Here is a 17,449-nt window from a genome sequence, read left to right as displayed (position 1 = left end):
TTTCGTTTTTAGTATTCAGATTTTGCATTGTTGAGTAGCTGCAGCATCACAGGAATCACAAAAAAGGGTAGAACACTTTTATGACACTTATTGACCTCACCTTCCAAGTGCATCACACACAATATTTGCAATCGAATTCGAATCCATCCAATACTCACTCTAAAGATAAGCCATTCAATATATTTACACTGTTTGCTTGGTATTGTAACTTCCACAATTCGGACACTTGATACCAAAGATGTGAAATGCAGCTTCATTACGTTGTAAACACTCATTGCATAGAATTTTCACCTTTTTATCCTGCAATTCTTGTGGAAGTGGAGTGTTTGCAATCTCTTCATCAATGATGCGAGTAGATTCTTCTGAAATTTCAACCATGTACTTTTGACATATTGGACAATTATAAATTCTGTTCTTTAAAGAATTTCTAAAACAATTCAAATGCATGGGATGTCCACATCTCAGTAAATGTACGCTTTCTCTTGATGAGAATAAATCTTCCATGCAGATGGGGCAGCTCGATTGCATACATTGTGGAATGCATTTATGGTTCGGAGCCATACAGGCACCACACGTATAACAATGCACAAATTGTTCTCTCTTGCCAAGCCGACAAATTTTACATCCTTCACAATGATAGATTGGTCTTTTTGGATCATTGGAATAGATGTGACAAATGGTGCATGTATAAAACTCGCCAAAAATTGTCTTGCATTCTGGATTTTCACATTCTACGTTTTCACTCGATTGTATAGTACCACATCTCATGCACTTTACTCGTTTAACAGAATATCGGTCCATATTCTCGACTTTGCATTTATATTTCGTAAATGCTTCATTATCATGACAAACCCGGCACCAAAAGAATTCTTTACAGCACGGAGATTCTATTTGGCAATTGTGTGGATAATGAGAACATCCTAAATCGTTGGAATACTTTTTCTCTTCAACCACTGCAGTAGTGGAAGAGCCATTATTTTCGATAGGAGAGTTTTCTTCAAAATTGTCATCTTCAAATAAATCTTCGTCATCCACAGCTTCCCAATCATCATCAGAATGATTCGGGTGCGTAGATATTGGTACAGCTTCATTTCCGATGGTCGTTTCTGTTGATGATGGTTCTTGTGTTTGAGAATTGGTTTCCGATGGAGGTGTGGTAGTATGTTCGTTTTGAGACATTTTTTTTGTTTCAACCTATAAATCGAAGGAAAGCCAACCAAGTATTGTCCCCATTAAATTTAATTACTGCCGTCTTAATAAACAATAATTGATGTAAGCATTTACGGGCATTGATCGAGCATGGTGTTTAAATATTTAAAAAAATGCATCATAATGGTGGGATTAAGGCTTCACCAACAACGAGTCATGATGTGGTACAACAGGAAACAACATCGGAAGAGAATGAGCAGCGTTTGCCAACAATAAGCAATGTTTCATCTTCTTGCGCCTCTTCTGTTTCAGGTGATCAGGATGAGCAAGGACTGGCCGATGATGAAATGGAAGAAGAAGAAGCCTTACCTTCCTTCCAAAATATTGCCCAACAAGAGGTCATGAAAAAGAGCAATGCTGATCTTTCAGCTTTGAATAGAGAAAATCTTCTTGAGCAATCTAAATGTTCAGACGACACCACAATGATCACAGCTGATGATGGTAAAACACAAACTATTCAGGCCACTATCACCGAAAAGTTATTACATCAATTCTATCTTGAGACGATTGCAGAGATGAATATTTTCGATCCCTTCTCGAGCGGTCATGACGATCACACACCCATGAGCAATAATAACCAAGAAGAATCAGGTGTTGCCCATATCAGTACGCTCGCTTCTCCAGCTACATCGAGCATGAATCGTACACCTTGCGAGGACCTTAATGAAAATGCCATTGACAGCAGACCACAATTACTTTCAATCAAACGAGAATTGGAACACGAGATTTCTCTGATCGATTCTCAACTCTTTGACTTGAATGAAACGGAAGCGTTTTTGTCAGCTGCCCTCAATCGTTTAGCTGCAGAAAATAGAATTAATAACGCTCTCAAGGATCATGAAGCGTGCAATTTAGAAGAGTTGAAAGAGCTGTCAAAAATTGTTGAAATTGAGGTTGAAAAAAAAGAGTCATCCGAACAAAACAAGATCATCTCAACCATTGCAGAAAATGATAGTGATAATGCCTTCACCAACTCCTCAATTGCATATAATATTTTACAATTACAGCATCTCATTGATTCTTCGTCCAAAAAACTTGAAGACGTGCAATTTCGTCACAACCAACTAGTCCAAACCAAGAGAAGAAGAATGGTTGAGAAGGCTCATCTCCGAGAGCTTAACAACCAGAGCCTTAGGTATGAGAAAAAAGTCAATTCTGACATTAAAAAAATTGAAGACAAGTATAGCCAAGATTTGAAGAAGGAACAAGATGAGAGTAACATATTAGAGGCCACTGAGAAAATGCTTCAATTCAAAATGCAATTTGTGACAAACGAAGATGGCCAACAATTAATGGAGACTATGGAAAAAGTCATGTCAATGTTGAAAGGCAGAGAGGAGTTGCCTGATGGAAATTATATCAGCGTCACGAGAGCAATTAACTATTATTCTCAACTCAAAGAGGCTGCCGAGAAGAATATCTTCACTGTAGAATACTTTAAAAAGTTTCTGAGAGAGCACAAGGAATTTGGTGTATTCGCTTGTAATTTCGAAGACTATTACTCCCAGCCAACACCTGATCTTTCTTGTGACCGTTCTATTTTTGCTCCTCATGACCATGGCTCAACTATTGTGGGTACGAAGCAAGATATCCAAGATGTTGGCTCAGAAACCTTAGAAAAGTCCACAACCAAATATATACTGGATCCAACAGAGAGTCTCTACAATACCCGAGAGGAAATGCCAAAGTTTGAATATGATGTTTCTGCATCGAGTAAAACTCCTCTCAACAAGCGTAGTGTCAACCCTAGTGGCACTCGGATTAACAGGTCGCTTTCTCTCAGTAAGAGTGTCATTACAACACCGTTCACTCCCTCACTACAAAATGTATCTTCTCAAAGTGTGAATGTCCCTTCTTCCAATCCTGTTACTTCAAAAGGTAATGCTCAAGATGTGTTGCGAAGAAGTATGAATGTGCTTTCAAAAGTTCAAGCCTCAAAAAAGTCAAAACATTAACGTGAGAATAAATGGACTTGAATACGTGTATTCACTTTTTCTGATTTTCTTCCCTCACCTTGTTGACCTTACTAGAGATTGCTGAAAGAAATTGTTGAGCATTAATGTTACCACCCTGAGCCTGTGTCAGACTATCTTCAGCAGCATTTGTATTATGAGATTCTTCCACAATATAATCACTTCGTTTTTTCTTTTCATTTTCTCCCTTTGGTTAGAAAATTGAATCGCAATAATTCAATTAATTGGCCGTGCACAACAAAATCCAATAACAACCTACCACATAAAGTACCAGTCCAACAATAAACCCAATAATAATCATAATATTTCCCAAATTTTGAGCCAACTTGATTCTCTCCGCTTGTTTTTCTTGCTTCTTGTCAGTATTAAATTTCACCTTTAAAAAATCAGTCAACTCTTTTTTAATATTTTGCATCTTTTCTTGCGCCATCTTTCGATCTTGTTGATAATCTTGAAGTCGTTGTTCGGAATCATCATTTGTTTGCTCTTTCAACACTCTACTGCTTGAATGAGAGAAATTTCTGTTGTGCAACACCAGTGGTGAGAAGGAGGAATTGAAAGTCATATTACTTTTAGAGCCCATGATCATGATTACTCCTCTCCGAATAGAATGACTCCTCGACATGAATTGAATATTCTTTATGGAGGAACAACAATCTTCAAAGCGTCTCAGAGTGTTCCGAGGATGCAGCATTTTTCTTTTCTATCAATCAAAATGATTGTTTTGAATGAACGCGTTGCAAGGTTTACTCCAAGATAAACCATCATTCTGAAGTGAAATGAAAAAGAGATAAATCTCTTTCTCGATTTACAGTTGGATGAGGAAGAAAAAATGTCTACAAAAAAAGCTCCCTCAACAACACCACAACGTAAAAAGATACAACTCAAAGTAGATGAAAACAATACTCCCGAAAGTGTATTGGTGGAGTATATTCGAGTGGGACAAACGGAGGACATTGAACAATTATTTAAGGATTATTTAATCGATCCAAATTTTCCAATTTACGACAAGTCTACCTCTACTACAAACGATGCGGAAAAGGTAGTTGTAGACTACCCTTTTACATTGGCAGCTCGGAATCGATTCAACGATGTTGTACAGGTGCTGGTTAAAAACAAGGCCAATATTAATTGTAAAATCAATGGAGATAATGTTCTTCATATAGCTGTTTCCAACAATGACGAAAGCTTCCTTAGAGCAATGCTTGAGGTGGAAGTTGTGCATCCAACGAAAAAGGAAATTGTAAAAAAAATAGATATCGATGGTAGGAATGATAAGAACTTGAGGCCAATCGATATTGCTATCAATAATAACTCTACCACTTTAATCAAAATTCTGCTGGAGCATGGAGCTGAATTCGAGTTTGATGAGCCTCTCGAACATTCCAATCATACACTTCTTCATACATCTGCCATAGAAGGAGATGTCAAGAGATTGGCATGCTTGTTGGAGTTAGGCCAGTCTCCTTACAAGAAGGACATGACAACAGGTAGAAACATTTTGCATTTTGCTGTCCTTAATAATAGAAAAGAATTTGTAGAATATTATTTGAAAATGAAACTGGATGTATCGTTGCTGTACTCTACCGACCTTAATGGACAGACACCAATTCACGAATGCTGCAATTTAGAAAACTGGGAAATGTTGAAGCTATTCATGACAAAATTCAATTTTGATATTAATTACTTGTTTCCAGATGGTCTTTCTCTGCTCCATAGATTTGCATTTATGAAAAAACAAGACTTGTGTGACAAACTTGTTGGACTCAAGGCTAAGATTAACAATTTGGACAAGTTTGGTAACACTCCTTTGCATTGGGCCTGTAGTTCAGGATCTATATCGTTAACAACCTACTTTTTAGAGAAGAAACTAAGCTCAAATGATCAAAACTGTGTTGGGAATTCATGTCTACATGTGTCATGCTATCATGGCTTTGTGGACATTACCGAGCTACTACTCGCAGACAAGAAAATTCAAATCAATATTTTGAACAAGGATCATCGATCACCACTCATGGAAGCAGTTTCAAGAGGTCATTTAAAAATTGTAGAGATTCTTCTTTCTAAAGGAGCCAATATCCATGAGGAGGACAATAAGGGGATGACCAGCCTTCAAATTGCTCTCAACGAAAAACAAGAGGAGATTGCCCTACTGTTGGTGAAGAAGGGAGCGAAAGTAGACCGAAAATATGTAGGCTATGCCAGAGAAGACTCACTCAACGACCGAGAATACATGATTCAAAATCGTGTAGTAGAGAGCAATGAGCAGAGTATGGAGAAGCTTCGAAAGTCAGATCTAGGGTTCAATACTATTTTACAACAAGCCATTGTACTCGGGTTTTCAGGACTGGTCGATGAAATGGTCAAGCTTCCTGAATGTCCACTCGAGGGTCCTGACGCCAACGGTGTGAAACCTCTTACGAATGCCATCAAGGTACAAAATATTAAGATGGTTCGCTCACTGACAGGAACTGGTAAGGTAGATGTAGCTACGATTGACCCTATTACGGGTTTTTCGCCACTTATACTCGCTTGTAGTTTGGGTAATTATGAGATTTGTGCTCATCTCGTTTTGGAATGCAAGGTTTCCACGAACAGTTGTGAACCTGCCACCAATAAGACAGCACTTCACTATGCGTGCCGTGTTGGAAATCTAGAAATGGTGAAACTACTTGTTGATAATGGCTCTCGAGTTGATGATGTCGATCATCATCACCGAACGCCACTCTTTGAAGCCTGTGAGCATAACCATGGCGATATTGTCGAATATCTCATCGAAAAACAAGCCAATGTTGAGCACAAAGACGACGAAGGGCACACATGTCTTCATACATGCTGCAAACATGGCTCTGTCGCATGTATGACCTCACTCATTGCAAGAGGAGCTGTTCTTAACTCGAAAGATCTTGCAGGTAGAACACCCTTAATCGTTGCGTCACAATTCGGCCAAACAGAATGCGGACGAGTTTTAGTTAAAGCATTTGCATCCATGAAAAAGCACTGACCTTACTGTAAGTTACGCTTGGTGTTATTAATAAACATTTGTGAACTTGGAACTGTTTCCTCTTGTTACTCAGCAAAATTAAAGTGCATTCTAAATCATTACTAGTTTTTGTTGAGGTTGGTGTTTAAACCACGTGAGCATAGCCTGAGTATCAAACACAAAAAAAAGACTCCCTCATTACATTGTTACGATAGTAGCAATCAATCCATCGTGCTATCTTTTTTGTTCGCAGAAAGAGCGACATTTAATTTGCTCCGACCCTCTTCACCCATCATCACCACATAACAAAAAAATGAGCAACACTGCACAACGTTTAAAGTCGAGAGGAACCTCCTTCCTCAGACAAGTCAAGGATATTGGTAACATTGCAGTTTCGTCCTTTGATGACATCAAAATGAGTATGGCAAAGGCTACAAATCAAGATCCGGTTCCACCAAAGGAAAAACATGTAAAGAGTAGGTGTATTTGTTTTGATGATTTGGTGTTTGATGAACGTTATTGTTGATTTTTGTATACTTTTGGTGTGTATGATTGGAATGAATGGTGGTAACAATGATTTGATTTTTCGATTTATACAACAATGAATGTGATGATTTGATACGGATTTTGGCCATCATCAAATGTATTACTGCTCTATGTGCTGTTTGATTTGGAAAACTATTCCTCTAAACTTTCACGGACATCCAATCCGATTGATGATAAAATTATCATCATGCTATCCATGACAATAATTATAACAATGCAACTGCTGTCATGATTACTCTGGTTGGCATCTCATTATGATCCAACAATAGAATTAATTCTTGCAACGGAAACTAACAGAGAACTAAATATGGTTGAATTTGCCAAAGCAGTTTGTAGAATTTACAGAAAAAGCAGTGACTGGCTAACAGCTTCTAAGGGCTTGCAGCTACTGCACCGTATTGTTCAAGAGGGATCCACCGAATTTTGTGATGCAATCGTTCAAAACGACCCTGAAAAACGTTTCAACATGTCCAAATTTAAGGATAGACACACAAGCGAGGCTATGGATCAATCTCCACTCGTAAAACAATACTGTAGATATCTTGAGGAGAGACTTATTCTGTACCGTATTTATCAACTCAAGTCATTACTTCCTGATATGACATTGGATGCATACGTGTCATCAAACGACATGAAAGGATGGTTGGACTTGACTGAAAGTTTGCTTAGAGCCACAAATGAACTTGTTGAATGTTATGAACTTGTGAAAGGAAAGAAATCCATTCTCAACAATGGAGCAGCTGTTGGATGTTTCACTTTATGTTTGGATGACAGTTTTGTTCTTTACAAATTGTTGAGCGATTGTGCAACCAAAATTTTAGGTATGTTAATTGTTGACATTTAACATTAGTCATCATGATTTCTAACATGGTTTCCCTCACTTGCTATTCCTCTATTCAAATTATTTTCATCTTTGAACAATGTTTTCCTTTTCATCAAACACTTTGCCTGAACATCATAAATAATAGATGATTTCTACAAGATTCCATTATCTCTTGCTAAGAGAGCACTCGAAGTTTACCAGAAATACTGTGGAGCAATGAAACGTTTGGAAAGCATGTTCGAATTTAGCAAAAATGTAAATCAAATCTTCCTAAAGTCCAAACCACCTTCTTTAAAATTCAAACCTGAGAGTGTTTTGGATCCAATGCGAGAATATGTCGAATCACAAGGGGGTACAAAGAGAAAACTCACCGGAGATCATTCAGAAGTTCCAACAACTGATCTTTCAAGCATTTTGTCAAAGAATGAATTAGAAATGATCAAACTTTCAACAGAAAATGAAGAAGATACCGCTTCCAACACTAAACCTCGCTCATCCAGCATCAAGAAAAATCCTTTCGGATTGGATGAACCACCAAAACAAACCCCAAAGACATCTCCTCGTAGAGGTAGTACTAATACCAACACTACAACAACAACAAGTACCTCCAATAACAATGCTGGTGTGAGTTTGGATGACTTACTTTCATTTGACACGCCTCCAGCCAATAACCAACAACCAGCAACCAATGGTAATAATTTTAATAACAATCAGCCAAACCGTCAAAATGTCACTCAAAACATCCTTAGCCAATTTGACAACAACATGTATTATGGTGGCAATAACTATGGTGGAAATTATGGAGCTAACAATAATTATGGATATGGCGCCAGTAATCAATACGGTGCTGGTTATTCCAACAACAACAATCCATACGGAAACAATCCCTATCCAAACAACAACAATCCATATGGAAACAATAATCCTTATGGAAATAATAATATGGCTTATAATAACATGCAATATCCAAACAATAATCCTTACCAAAACAACAATCCTTATGGAAATAACATGCAATACCCAAACAATAACAACCCTTACTCTCAACCACCTCGAGGTAACAACAACACTGCCAACAACTTTTACTAACAGCATGTTGGTCTGAACAGTCACTTGAATTTGCTGTTAGAAATTGGATTGACATTACTTTGAAACAGTTATAATAAATTATTATTGACATTCCGAAACGTAATTAATTATTATTTGTAAATTTTATAATTTGATTTCTGCATGCGCGACAACACTAAACGGACAAGTTTCGATCATTGTTCATCAAAGTCCGGGGAAACTCCTCAACTCCAGTAGTTTTTTAAACAATTTCAAGTGAACAGTTCACATACTCGAAAAAAATGGTTGATATTTGTCCGTCGCACAACGCTAGAGGTTTTACTCCACGCGTTATCCTTGCCTTGTTGTTGTTGTGTTTGATTTTATTATGGTCGAGCTCTCTCGCAACTGCCACTTCATGTCCAGCAGGATACTTTGATTCTGGAAATATCGAACACCCTTGCTACGAATGTTCCGTTGGTCATTACTGTCCTGGAGATGGTCATTCATACGAGTGTGCTAATGGTACCATTTCCAATCAGATTGGACTTTCAACATGTCTGACATGTGCCAGTCAACGAACAAATTCAGATCACACTGTTTGTCTTCTTCCAGATACTCCTCAAGACGCAAGAGAATTCTCATTGAAACATGTCCTTGAGATTGATAATCACAATCCTTACTTGTATACCACCTTGAGATTCTCAGAAATTGGTGAATCGAATCCATTCCAATACATTCAACTCACGTTTTTAAACAGTCGTGCAGCTCCCATGTTGGTCTATGCTTCGACCGTGACCGGTCAACCATCTCCTCAACAATCCTTCCAATATTTTGCTTCTGGATTGAATGCAACCATTGCAGTTCCAAACCCACGAGGTCGATCTATTGGAGTCATTTTGTATCTTCATGTTGTTTCATTGAATGCAAGGAAAAGTGCAATGTTGGTTCAACCTTACAATTATTTGGATTTGATTTATACTTTGCAACCTGGTTCGAACTTTATTCAAACGAGCAGTGAATTGGCATTGTATAGTGTGGATAATGAGGTGTTATTGACCTATCCAAAGATTCCTCCTAATGCGAATGTGGAATTGCAAATTTCAGCACGAGAAGGATTTAATGACAAGATTTCATTTGTGTTGTGTTATTCGAGCAAGATTCCTCAGAGATTTCCCAATTATTACAATTCTGACACTTTCATTACAAGTTCTTACAAAGAAAATGCAAGTGCTTTGTTGAGAACAAATTTTGGCAATGATGGAGGTTATTTGGCCGTGGCTCTCATCTTTAAACAAACTTTTTGGAACGGAAAAATTAATGTAGACTTTAAAATCATGTCCAAGTAAGGGTTGTGGAGATTGTTAATAAATTCCACATTCTTTAACCACCCGTTGGTAGTGCTGTTGGTCATTAAGGATTTATCTCCATTGCATCTTCATGCTAGGGCTTTGGTATGAAATTTGCAATCTCATTAACAAGAGTATTGACAATAATAATAAATTCAACATGTAGCAAATCGGCAAGAGTCTCGTGTTATATTGAAGTCTCAAAAAAAGTAAAATTTCAATAAATTAGATGTTATTGGTGGATCAATCACTACTACTGATTAGAAATGTAAAAGTTAACAAAGTCCATGGTATACAACGAGGTTCTGTATGCAAAAACGCTCAAATTATCAGGATTCTCTGATTTAAGCTTTTTAAATTCTTCATCTCGTAAAAACAATTGAGGATTCTCACCGGTTTGTGTTTGGTACGAGTTCAGCATTTTCTTAAGCTTGTATTTATCTTCAAACGCTCGTGCAAGAATATATGTTGCCCCATTATAGTTGACACAATCGGATGGTTTCACCTTAAAGACAACATTCGATCGTGATTTTACAATCTTTCCTTCAGAGGATGAGCTCTTTCCTTCCGCAGATGAGTCACTCTCGGTTTTTCTCTTCTTTGGTTTTGGAGCCAAAATTGGAGGTAATGGCTCGCTCAAAGAAGCAGTTGCATCGGTGGACGATGAGGCGGCAGGAGAGCTTGCAACTGTTGATGATTTCGAAGAGGGAGGTGGAGGAGATACAATGGAATGCGATGGTGGTGAAGAGGTGACTCGTTGCCTCAATGACTGTTCATACTTCTCCATTTGTTTTACCATTGTGGAGAGTTGATGTTGAAGGAGACTAATCTTTTCACTCTTTTTCTTGATCACATCTTGATATTTTCTGTTCGCTTTTGTTAATGATTCAATCTTTTCCTCATGTCTGAGAATTTGGGCATAGAAAATTCGAGCCATTCCGCTCAAACTCTTCATGAAAACCTCAGGAGATTCTTGAGTGACAGAAAGAATGGGCTCATCACTTTCCGATAATTGACCATTAGTATGAGATTCTTGTTTGGAGAGAGTTGATGGTGACTTAAAATGTTGACTTGGATCTTCATCTTGCATCATTTCGGCCAATTCTTGCTTGTATTTCATATCCAAGTCCTCAATTTCCTTCTCTGTAAATACTCTCTTCTTGGATGGTGTTTGTGGTGTGGTAGATGCTGAAAAAAGACGTGATTCTCGCTTTGAAGATGACGGTGTTGACATAGGTTCTTCGCTAGGTGGGGAATTGAAAGAAAATGTGATGGGTGCATCATGAGCCGATGACATGCTTGAAGCAAATAGTGGCTCTTGTGATGTAGTTCTGGATGAATCAACGACTGACTGTTCGGATTTGGCCTTTTCTTCTTGGATGGTGGTGTAGTAGTTAACGGGAGGAGCACTTGATGATGCAGTCGAAGGATTTCCCGATTTAAGGAAAGCTGTTGAATACATAATATCCTTGTTTTGATCTTCAATACGTTCTTGACCTGACACTGATGATGATAACATATTTCCAAATGTGCAATGAGGGGTCAATACCTATAATATGCAATGATAAAGAACAGTTCTCGTAGAAGTGAGGAAGTACTAGCAAGTATACAGCGGTGAGGATGAAAGTGGTTGGAGTGATACAAGGTGTTTGTTTCAAACTCGGATTGATGATCCAATTTGCTTTTTGAAAATAACGCTTCAAGGTTGAGTAATTGATAAAATTTCAAGCTCTGGTTGCGTATGTATGGGTTAAAACATGAAGACAACCAGAAGAAAGTGGTCCAGTGCAACATCACCATCATCATGAGATGACATCAAATTACCAGGTGGTCCGCAATTATGAACATCAAAGTTAGGTTAAAAAGTTGTATATTTTAGAGATAAATATAAAAGCCGTGGAACTTACAGTTTGTGCTGTTTCAGAGGTATGATAGAGCTCGGAACTAGTAAGAGTTGTTTCTCAAGTACAAACAACCAATATTGCTCAAAGTCTAAGCTCCGAACAAAGACGCAATAGCTCTCTTTGAGATGGTCTTGCAAAAGTTTTAAACCCACGATTCGAATCGGAAAATCAAATCTTCAAACCTTGTGTCTTTTGATGAAAACACTGTGAGAATCTAAAGGTTTCTAGGTCGCGTATACAAGCAGATGCTTTGACAATGTGGAAAGAAAAGTCGTGTGTGATGCTTTGATATCAAGCAAAAGTGCTTTTTGAATTTTTTTTAACCACCCTCTTGAGGGATTCATGAAGGATCTGCGTTCCATCAAGTTACTTTCTAAAGAGAAACCTTGTAGATCAAGAGGTAGAATAGTAGAAATTTTAATAACGGTTTTTAGAAAGAACGGATGAAATTCAATGTTAAAGTAGAGCTGATGATGATAAAAAACAAGAATCTGAAGGAGAAGACTGTCTATGATGATGGTGCACCAAAAATCTCAAAGGTTTGATTTGTAAAAATATTAATGTGGTTGAGTGTGTTGGTAGTCTGTTGTTGTTGTTGTAGCGAGTGGAGGCGGTCTTTGAGTTGTTGTTTCAACCATTTCAATATTGAAATGATGCAGTGTATGGCAACAAGAATGTAACATCTTCTCATCATCATCCGAGTCTTCAGATCCATTCATCTTCAAGGATCTCTCAACCCCCTATTGATTTCCTCTCTAAGGTTTGAAACGATACGAAGTCACCGATTCTAACAAGAAGGGTCCATTCTCGAGATGTGTTTGTCTCTCGAGTTGAATGACTGAAAAGTTGCCCTCCATTAAGGATCCAGGATTCACAATCGGAAGAGTACCAACCAGTGAAGAGGAAGGTCTAAACAAGTGTGTATGTCCATGAATCAAACACACACAACTCGATTGTAATTCGGTTTGCTCAATGAATCCTCGAAGAGCATCGGAACCAGAAATGATTTTAGGACTCGTAATGTCCACTTTCTGGAAGAGAGTAGTATCACAGTTTGCTGGTCCGTTATGAGTCATGAAAATGAATTGATGTGATTGTTGTGCTTGTTGTGGTTGTAGTTGTTGTGGTTGTGGTTGTTGTTGTTGAGGAGTTTCAGTCGTCGTCATGTGTGATGGTGGTTCGGATGATGAGGATGATGGAACTTGACGGAATGCTTTCATTCTCTCAATTAATTGTGAGAGCTCATTGCCAAATGCTTCATCGGTGGAATGAGGATAGCCTTTCCATGCTCGTGTCGATGCAAGTTCTGGAGGTGAAATGTGGAATGAAGGAACACTTCCACCAAATCCTGCCAAATACAGGCCTTCTCTCAACTCAACAATGGAATTGTGAATGAGGTGAATGTTTTCATTGGGTTGAGTGAGTTTGTTTTCGAACATGGCATCTGGATCATGCTGTTGCAACAATATTCAATATGAAGTTATATTGGTTAATCATTCATGAAGGGTGAAAATGAAAGAATGGGACGAGATGTGAATTCATAATTGACATGAATTAAGGTGAGAAGTTTTTGAAAATGTTGATTCGTCATTAACACATACATTTCCTGGAATTAAATACGCCTTAGGTGCAAAGCTCAACATGCCTTGTGCAATCTTCTCCACATTTTTGAGTGATTCTAATTGAAATTCTTTACTCTTGTATTCTTCTTTTGTCTTGATATTGACAATATCGCCGGGACAGAGAACGATGTCGACTTTTACTTGATTTTTGTCCAGAATTTTCCTCACTCTTTCAAAGTAAATGTCATAATTGTGAATGTCACTCATGATTAATATGGAGAGACGTTCAGGTTGAGTACTACTACTACTACTTGATGAAATGTTGTCTTGAATTATTTCGGAAGAAGATTCTTTGAGTTTTTTCGAATGTTCTCTGCTATCCGATTTTTCATTGTTGACATTTTCTTCATCGAGCTTTCGTTTTAGAGAGGGTTCTGATGATGAAGCTTGTTCTTTGTTTTGCATATTTTTTTATTATTGAAATCTTAGTGTTGTTCCGTTTTCACACTGCGCTCCATCCATGTAATTACACTTAACAACATGAATTTCACCGCGTCAGTTATTTCTGTTGTTGCTGAGTGTTTGTAAATATAATTTTCTTTCCCATTCCTTGAAGCTCTTTGAGTGGCATCTTTTTTAATTGTTGTCGATAGGCCATCTTTTGTTGTTTTTGGATTGCTTTTTTCGAAGAACCAGGTTTTGCAATGAATTTGTTTTCTTCCTTTGATTTCTTTAGGACCTTGTCCATGTGTTTCTTTCTCATTTGTTTTTTGCTCTGTTTAATATCTGTAAGCGCCTTTCTAAGCTCTTCGGTGTTAGCAGCTTGTACCGTTATTTCCTTAATTTGAGAGGAAGCTTTTAAGACTTGTTCATTGTTAGATTTTGTCATGACAAGGTCTCTTTGATGTGAAGATGTGTCAGAGTCAGTGCTGGCGTCAGATTCATCCTCTACTTCTTCTTTACGAAATGCTGTAGACGAAGATGAAAGATCGCTGATATTGTCCATGTAATTATTTGCAGCATTGTTATGGTGCTTAATCATCAATGTGCTAGCGTTCGCTTCAAATGGTCGTAGCTTTCCATCCAAAATTCGGAAATGTTTCTTAATGGAATTCTCTCGAGACACAAAGCCTTTAAATATTTCCAATTTTTGCTGCTCAATCGACCGTAACGTGATTGAAGTCTTCCAAGATGGATGTATGGTGTCAATAGGTACAGGAATATTACTTTTTGTGAGATTGAATGGTGTATGGGAAGGAGTGATAAATATATGGCTAGCAGCAGAATTACCGTTTTGAATATTATTATTTTCTGATGATACTATTATTTCATCATTATTAATTGTACTCGGTGATGACGAAAGTGAATTAACTTTTGAAAAATTGGAATCATCCTCCTCTTCCTCATCATCATTCAAATCCGAAATAAAGACGCTACTACCAGATGATTGTGTCTTATTTCCGGGTGTTATTGAATTTTTAGTATCATCAATTTCATCTTCACCACTTTCATCCAGTAATACAGACTCTTCAACTTGATCATTAAAAATTGAATTTAATTCATCATCATTCATCACTCGTTCATCCTCTTTAGATCCATTCTCATCCACAAAAAAATCATCCTCATCTTCTTGCAACAAATTATTTCCAAAAGTAGATGAATGAACACCATCATCCTCTTCATCACTGCTACTTTCAACATCTCCGAGAGAGGACATGAACACAGAAGCTCCAGTTCTTCCCTGATTCAATTTAGACATTTTTAATGTGTGGTTCAACAATTTTAAAAATGCAAGAACAACAAGAAGGTGAATCATTGTTGAACCGAATTCATCATTATCGGGATGATCATGTCGTCGGAAATACCACTTCTACTAACACACATCAACAACGTGCTAATGAAAATTTAACCAGTGAAAATAATCATGAACAAGTTGATAACAATGACTCGGAGGAAGTATCGTTACATGTAGAACATTTTACCGAAGCACATCCTATTAACACTGGTGCGGAAGAGGAAATATCACATGACGAACAACAATATTCTAACCCTCAAAGTGGAGGAGTTAGAAAAGGCTTATTCGGAAGACGTGCATGGGACGATCAAGTCTATCAACAACGTGCAGCTGAACGTTTGGAACGAGAAAAAGGTGGAGTAGATACCGATGAAAAAGAAAAGTTGTACAAACTCGTTCCGAGTCTCTACAGAGAAAACCTCTTCAAGCTCGTGAATCAAGATTGTTAAACTTATCGGATGAAAAACTTATTGGAAAGAAGGGAGTTATTGATGTGACTGCAGAAGGAAAGCATATCATGCCCAACTCAAAAACTCTCATTAAAAAGAAGAGCACAAGGGAGGAAACGATTCAAAAAGTAGATCCAAACGAGTTGGCAGGATTCTATTGTAGTGTTTGTGATCGAAGCTTTAAAGATTCTGCTAGCTATGTTGACCATTGTAATTCAAAGCCTCACTTGTCTAGATTAGGAATGACTAATAGAGCTGTTAAAGCATCTGCAGATGACGTGAAAAGAAAACTGCAAGAAATTATTGATGCCAAAAAGTATGAGCAAGGAAGATCTCCTCATTCTGTATCATCGCTGACAGCTTTGGCATTGAGCCGGCTTAAAAGCTCCAAGAATAATGGAACCGATGAGGTAAACAAAAAGTAGATCTCAAAGAGCATGGGTAAGAATCTTATCCTAATGATGGAATGTCACCTGTTTGGTGTCTGTTGAGTTTGATTGTGCGTTGGTCTTCACATGGATTGTCTGCCACAGATCAACGGAAATGCCGACGAATGTTTATTGAGAGAAGGTAAACTTCAAATTTGAAAGAGTTCTTCATATGTCATCTTTGAACCCAACACCAAGTTTGAACTAATTTGACAAAATTTTTTTATGTTTTATTGAAACACTAATGTTACATTTATGCTTCTTCGCACCACTTGTTCTCTTCTCTTATCTTTGCTTCCTCTTCAGGAGTGAAATCTGCTCATATACATCGGGAGTAAAAACGATCAGCTATCATTAAAATTTCATTGAAACACCACTTACCATTTTCAATACCAAACATTTCACGAATTTGCTCTGGTGATTTACCCTTGATCATCGATGCAACCTTTGCACATGTAAGATCTAAGAGATCCTTGATGTTCAAATAGTTGGCAGCCATGATGAGTTCGATCAAGAGAGATTGATCAATTTCCAAGAACTATGGATGTCGAATCATCAATGAGATAAAAATAAATGACATCACCAAACATGTTGAGCATGCAGACATCATTGGGTACCATCATCACGATGAATAAAATATACTCTATTATATCATCATACATACCTTCTTGTCCCAATCACAGATAACATCCTCAATTTTACCCTTCAAAGGCTTTTCAATTTCTTGGGCTGGTTCCTTGTGGTGATATTGGCAGTATTCAATAACCTTTTGCAATGGTTTAGAATCAACGTTTGGAACTGGGATGATTGGGCAATCGTCTTCATCACCTTCTTCCAACATATCTTTCACGAGTCCAGACATGAGAATAACATCTCTGTCGACCTTGAAAGATTGCTTATCCTTGGATTGTAATTCGACTTGCTTGGCTTCAGACATTTTATTTTGTTGTTGTGGGTGTTACGTGATGGCACGTGGTGTGGAATATTTTTTGTAGCAAAAATGACGAGCCTGATGCCTCACGCATACACAAGCCAAAGTGATTGGTTGGCTCGATTACAAAATTTACAACGTTCAGCTCTGGGTGGAACATGGTGTTACAAGTTCATGCCCGAATTTACTTACGTGTTCCGAGAATTCATGGAGCATTACCAAACAATCTAAGTGAGAACATATCGACGAGATCTCAATAAATTGATGATGAGCCCAACAAAAGTATCACTGAGAAGCATCGTTGCTCGAGAAGAAGCACTAAAGTAACTATCAAAGGCCTGATCAATGAAGTGCTCATTTGGTGTTGGTTAGAAGCGGTGCAATGGTGAACAATGACCAAGTTTACAGTTCATCATGTCCAACTGTAGAGAGATTGGTGCTACAACATGA

General features: G+C 37.8%; 12 protein-coding genes across 12 annotated transcripts; 6 read left to right on the top strand and 6 right to left on the bottom strand.

Moving 5' to 3' along the window:
* Nucleotides 1-183: 183 nt before the first annotated feature.
* C9374_006008 (uncharacterized protein) lies at nt 184-1,179 on the bottom strand (the record flags this gene model as incomplete). Its single annotated transcript, XM_044695822.1, has 1 exon — nt 184-1,179. One exon carries the CDS (start codon nt 1,177-1,179, stop codon nt 184-186), a length of 996 nt encoding a protein of 331 aa, XP_044547304.1.
* A 143-nt stretch (nt 1,180-1,322) lies between these two features.
* Nucleotides 1,323-3,164, top strand: C9374_006007 (uncharacterized protein; the record flags this gene model as incomplete). The annotated part of the gene is made up of 1 exon (XM_044695821.1): nt 1,323-3,164. The coding sequence occupies one exon, from the start codon at nt 1,323-1,325 to the stop codon at nt 3,162-3,164; it is 1,842 nt and encodes a 613-aa protein (XP_044547303.1).
* Nucleotides 3,165-3,195: 31 nt separating this feature from the next.
* Nucleotides 3,196-3,876, bottom strand: C9374_006006 (uncharacterized protein; the record flags this gene model as incomplete). The annotated part of the gene is made up of 2 exons (XM_044695820.1): nt 3,196-3,369; nt 3,442-3,876. 2 exons carry the CDS (start codon nt 3,874-3,876, stop codon nt 3,196-3,198), a joined length of 609 nt encoding a protein of 202 aa, XP_044547302.1.
* Nucleotides 3,877-4,014: 138 nt separating this feature from the next.
* On the top strand, nt 4,015-6,186 carry C9374_006005 (uncharacterized protein; the record flags this gene model as incomplete). The annotated part of the gene is made up of 1 exon (XM_044695819.1): nt 4,015-6,186. One exon carries the CDS (start codon nt 4,015-4,017, stop codon nt 6,184-6,186), a length of 2,172 nt encoding a protein of 723 aa, XP_044547301.1.
* Nucleotides 6,187-6,478: 292 nt separating this feature from the next.
* On the top strand, nt 6,479-8,623 carry C9374_006004 (uncharacterized protein; the record flags this gene model as incomplete). The annotated part of the gene is made up of 3 exons (XM_044695818.1): nt 6,479-6,641; nt 6,981-7,532; nt 7,680-8,623. 3 exons carry the CDS (start codon nt 6,479-6,481, stop codon nt 8,621-8,623), a joined length of 1,659 nt encoding a protein of 552 aa, XP_044547300.1.
* Nucleotides 8,624-8,883: 260 nt separating this feature from the next.
* Nucleotides 8,884-9,930, top strand: C9374_006003 (uncharacterized protein; the record flags this gene model as incomplete). The annotated part of the gene is made up of 1 exon (XM_044695817.1): nt 8,884-9,930. The coding sequence occupies one exon, from the start codon at nt 8,884-8,886 to the stop codon at nt 9,928-9,930; it is 1,047 nt and encodes a 348-aa protein (XP_044547299.1).
* Nucleotides 9,931-10,183: 253 nt separating this feature from the next.
* C9374_006002 (uncharacterized protein) lies at nt 10,184-11,449 on the bottom strand (the record flags this gene model as incomplete). Its single annotated transcript, XM_044695816.1, has 1 exon — nt 10,184-11,449. The coding sequence occupies one exon, from the start codon at nt 11,447-11,449 to the stop codon at nt 10,184-10,186; it is 1,266 nt and encodes a 421-aa protein (XP_044547298.1).
* Nucleotides 11,450-12,589: 1,140 nt separating this feature from the next.
* On the bottom strand, nt 12,590-13,861 carry C9374_006001 (uncharacterized protein; the record flags this gene model as incomplete). Its single annotated transcript, XM_044695815.1, has 2 exons — nt 12,590-13,288; nt 13,436-13,861. 2 exons carry the CDS (start codon nt 13,859-13,861, stop codon nt 12,590-12,592), a joined length of 1,125 nt encoding a protein of 374 aa, XP_044547297.1.
* Nucleotides 13,862-13,955: 94 nt separating this feature from the next.
* C9374_006000 (uncharacterized protein) lies at nt 13,956-15,113 on the bottom strand (the record flags this gene model as incomplete). The annotated part of the gene is made up of 1 exon (XM_044695814.1): nt 13,956-15,113. One exon carries the CDS (start codon nt 15,111-15,113, stop codon nt 13,956-13,958), a length of 1,158 nt encoding a protein of 385 aa, XP_044547296.1.
* A 71-nt stretch (nt 15,114-15,184) lies between these two features.
* On the top strand, nt 15,185-15,640 carry C9374_005999 (uncharacterized protein; the record flags this gene model as incomplete). Its single annotated transcript, XM_044695810.1, has 1 exon — nt 15,185-15,640. The coding sequence occupies one exon, from the start codon at nt 15,185-15,187 to the stop codon at nt 15,638-15,640; it is 456 nt and encodes a 151-aa protein (XP_044547295.1).
* Nucleotides 15,641-15,708: 68 nt separating this feature from the next.
* Nucleotides 15,709-16,065, top strand: C9374_005998 (uncharacterized protein; the record flags this gene model as incomplete). Its single annotated transcript, XM_044695809.1, has 1 exon — nt 15,709-16,065. One exon carries the CDS (start codon nt 15,709-15,711, stop codon nt 16,063-16,065), a length of 357 nt encoding a protein of 118 aa, XP_044547294.1.
* Nucleotides 16,066-16,321: 256 nt separating this feature from the next.
* On the bottom strand, nt 16,322-17,005 carry C9374_005997 (uncharacterized protein; the record flags this gene model as incomplete). The annotated part of the gene is made up of 3 exons (XM_044695808.1): nt 16,322-16,383; nt 16,450-16,606; nt 16,733-17,005. 3 exons carry the CDS (start codon nt 17,003-17,005, stop codon nt 16,322-16,324), a joined length of 492 nt encoding a protein of 163 aa, XP_044547293.1.
* Between the last annotated feature and the right edge of the window lie 444 nt (nt 17,006-17,449).

Source organism: Naegleria lovaniensis (assembly GCF_003324165.1).
Source record: "Naegleria lovaniensis strain ATCC 30569 chromosome Unknown tig026, whole genome shotgun sequence".
Classification (NCBI taxonomy): Eukaryota; Heterolobosea; class Eutetramitea; order Acrasida; family Naegleriidae; genus Naegleria; species Naegleria lovaniensis.
Note: the sequence above shows the minus strand (reverse complement) of the source record. Positions and strands in the feature narration are given on the sequence as shown.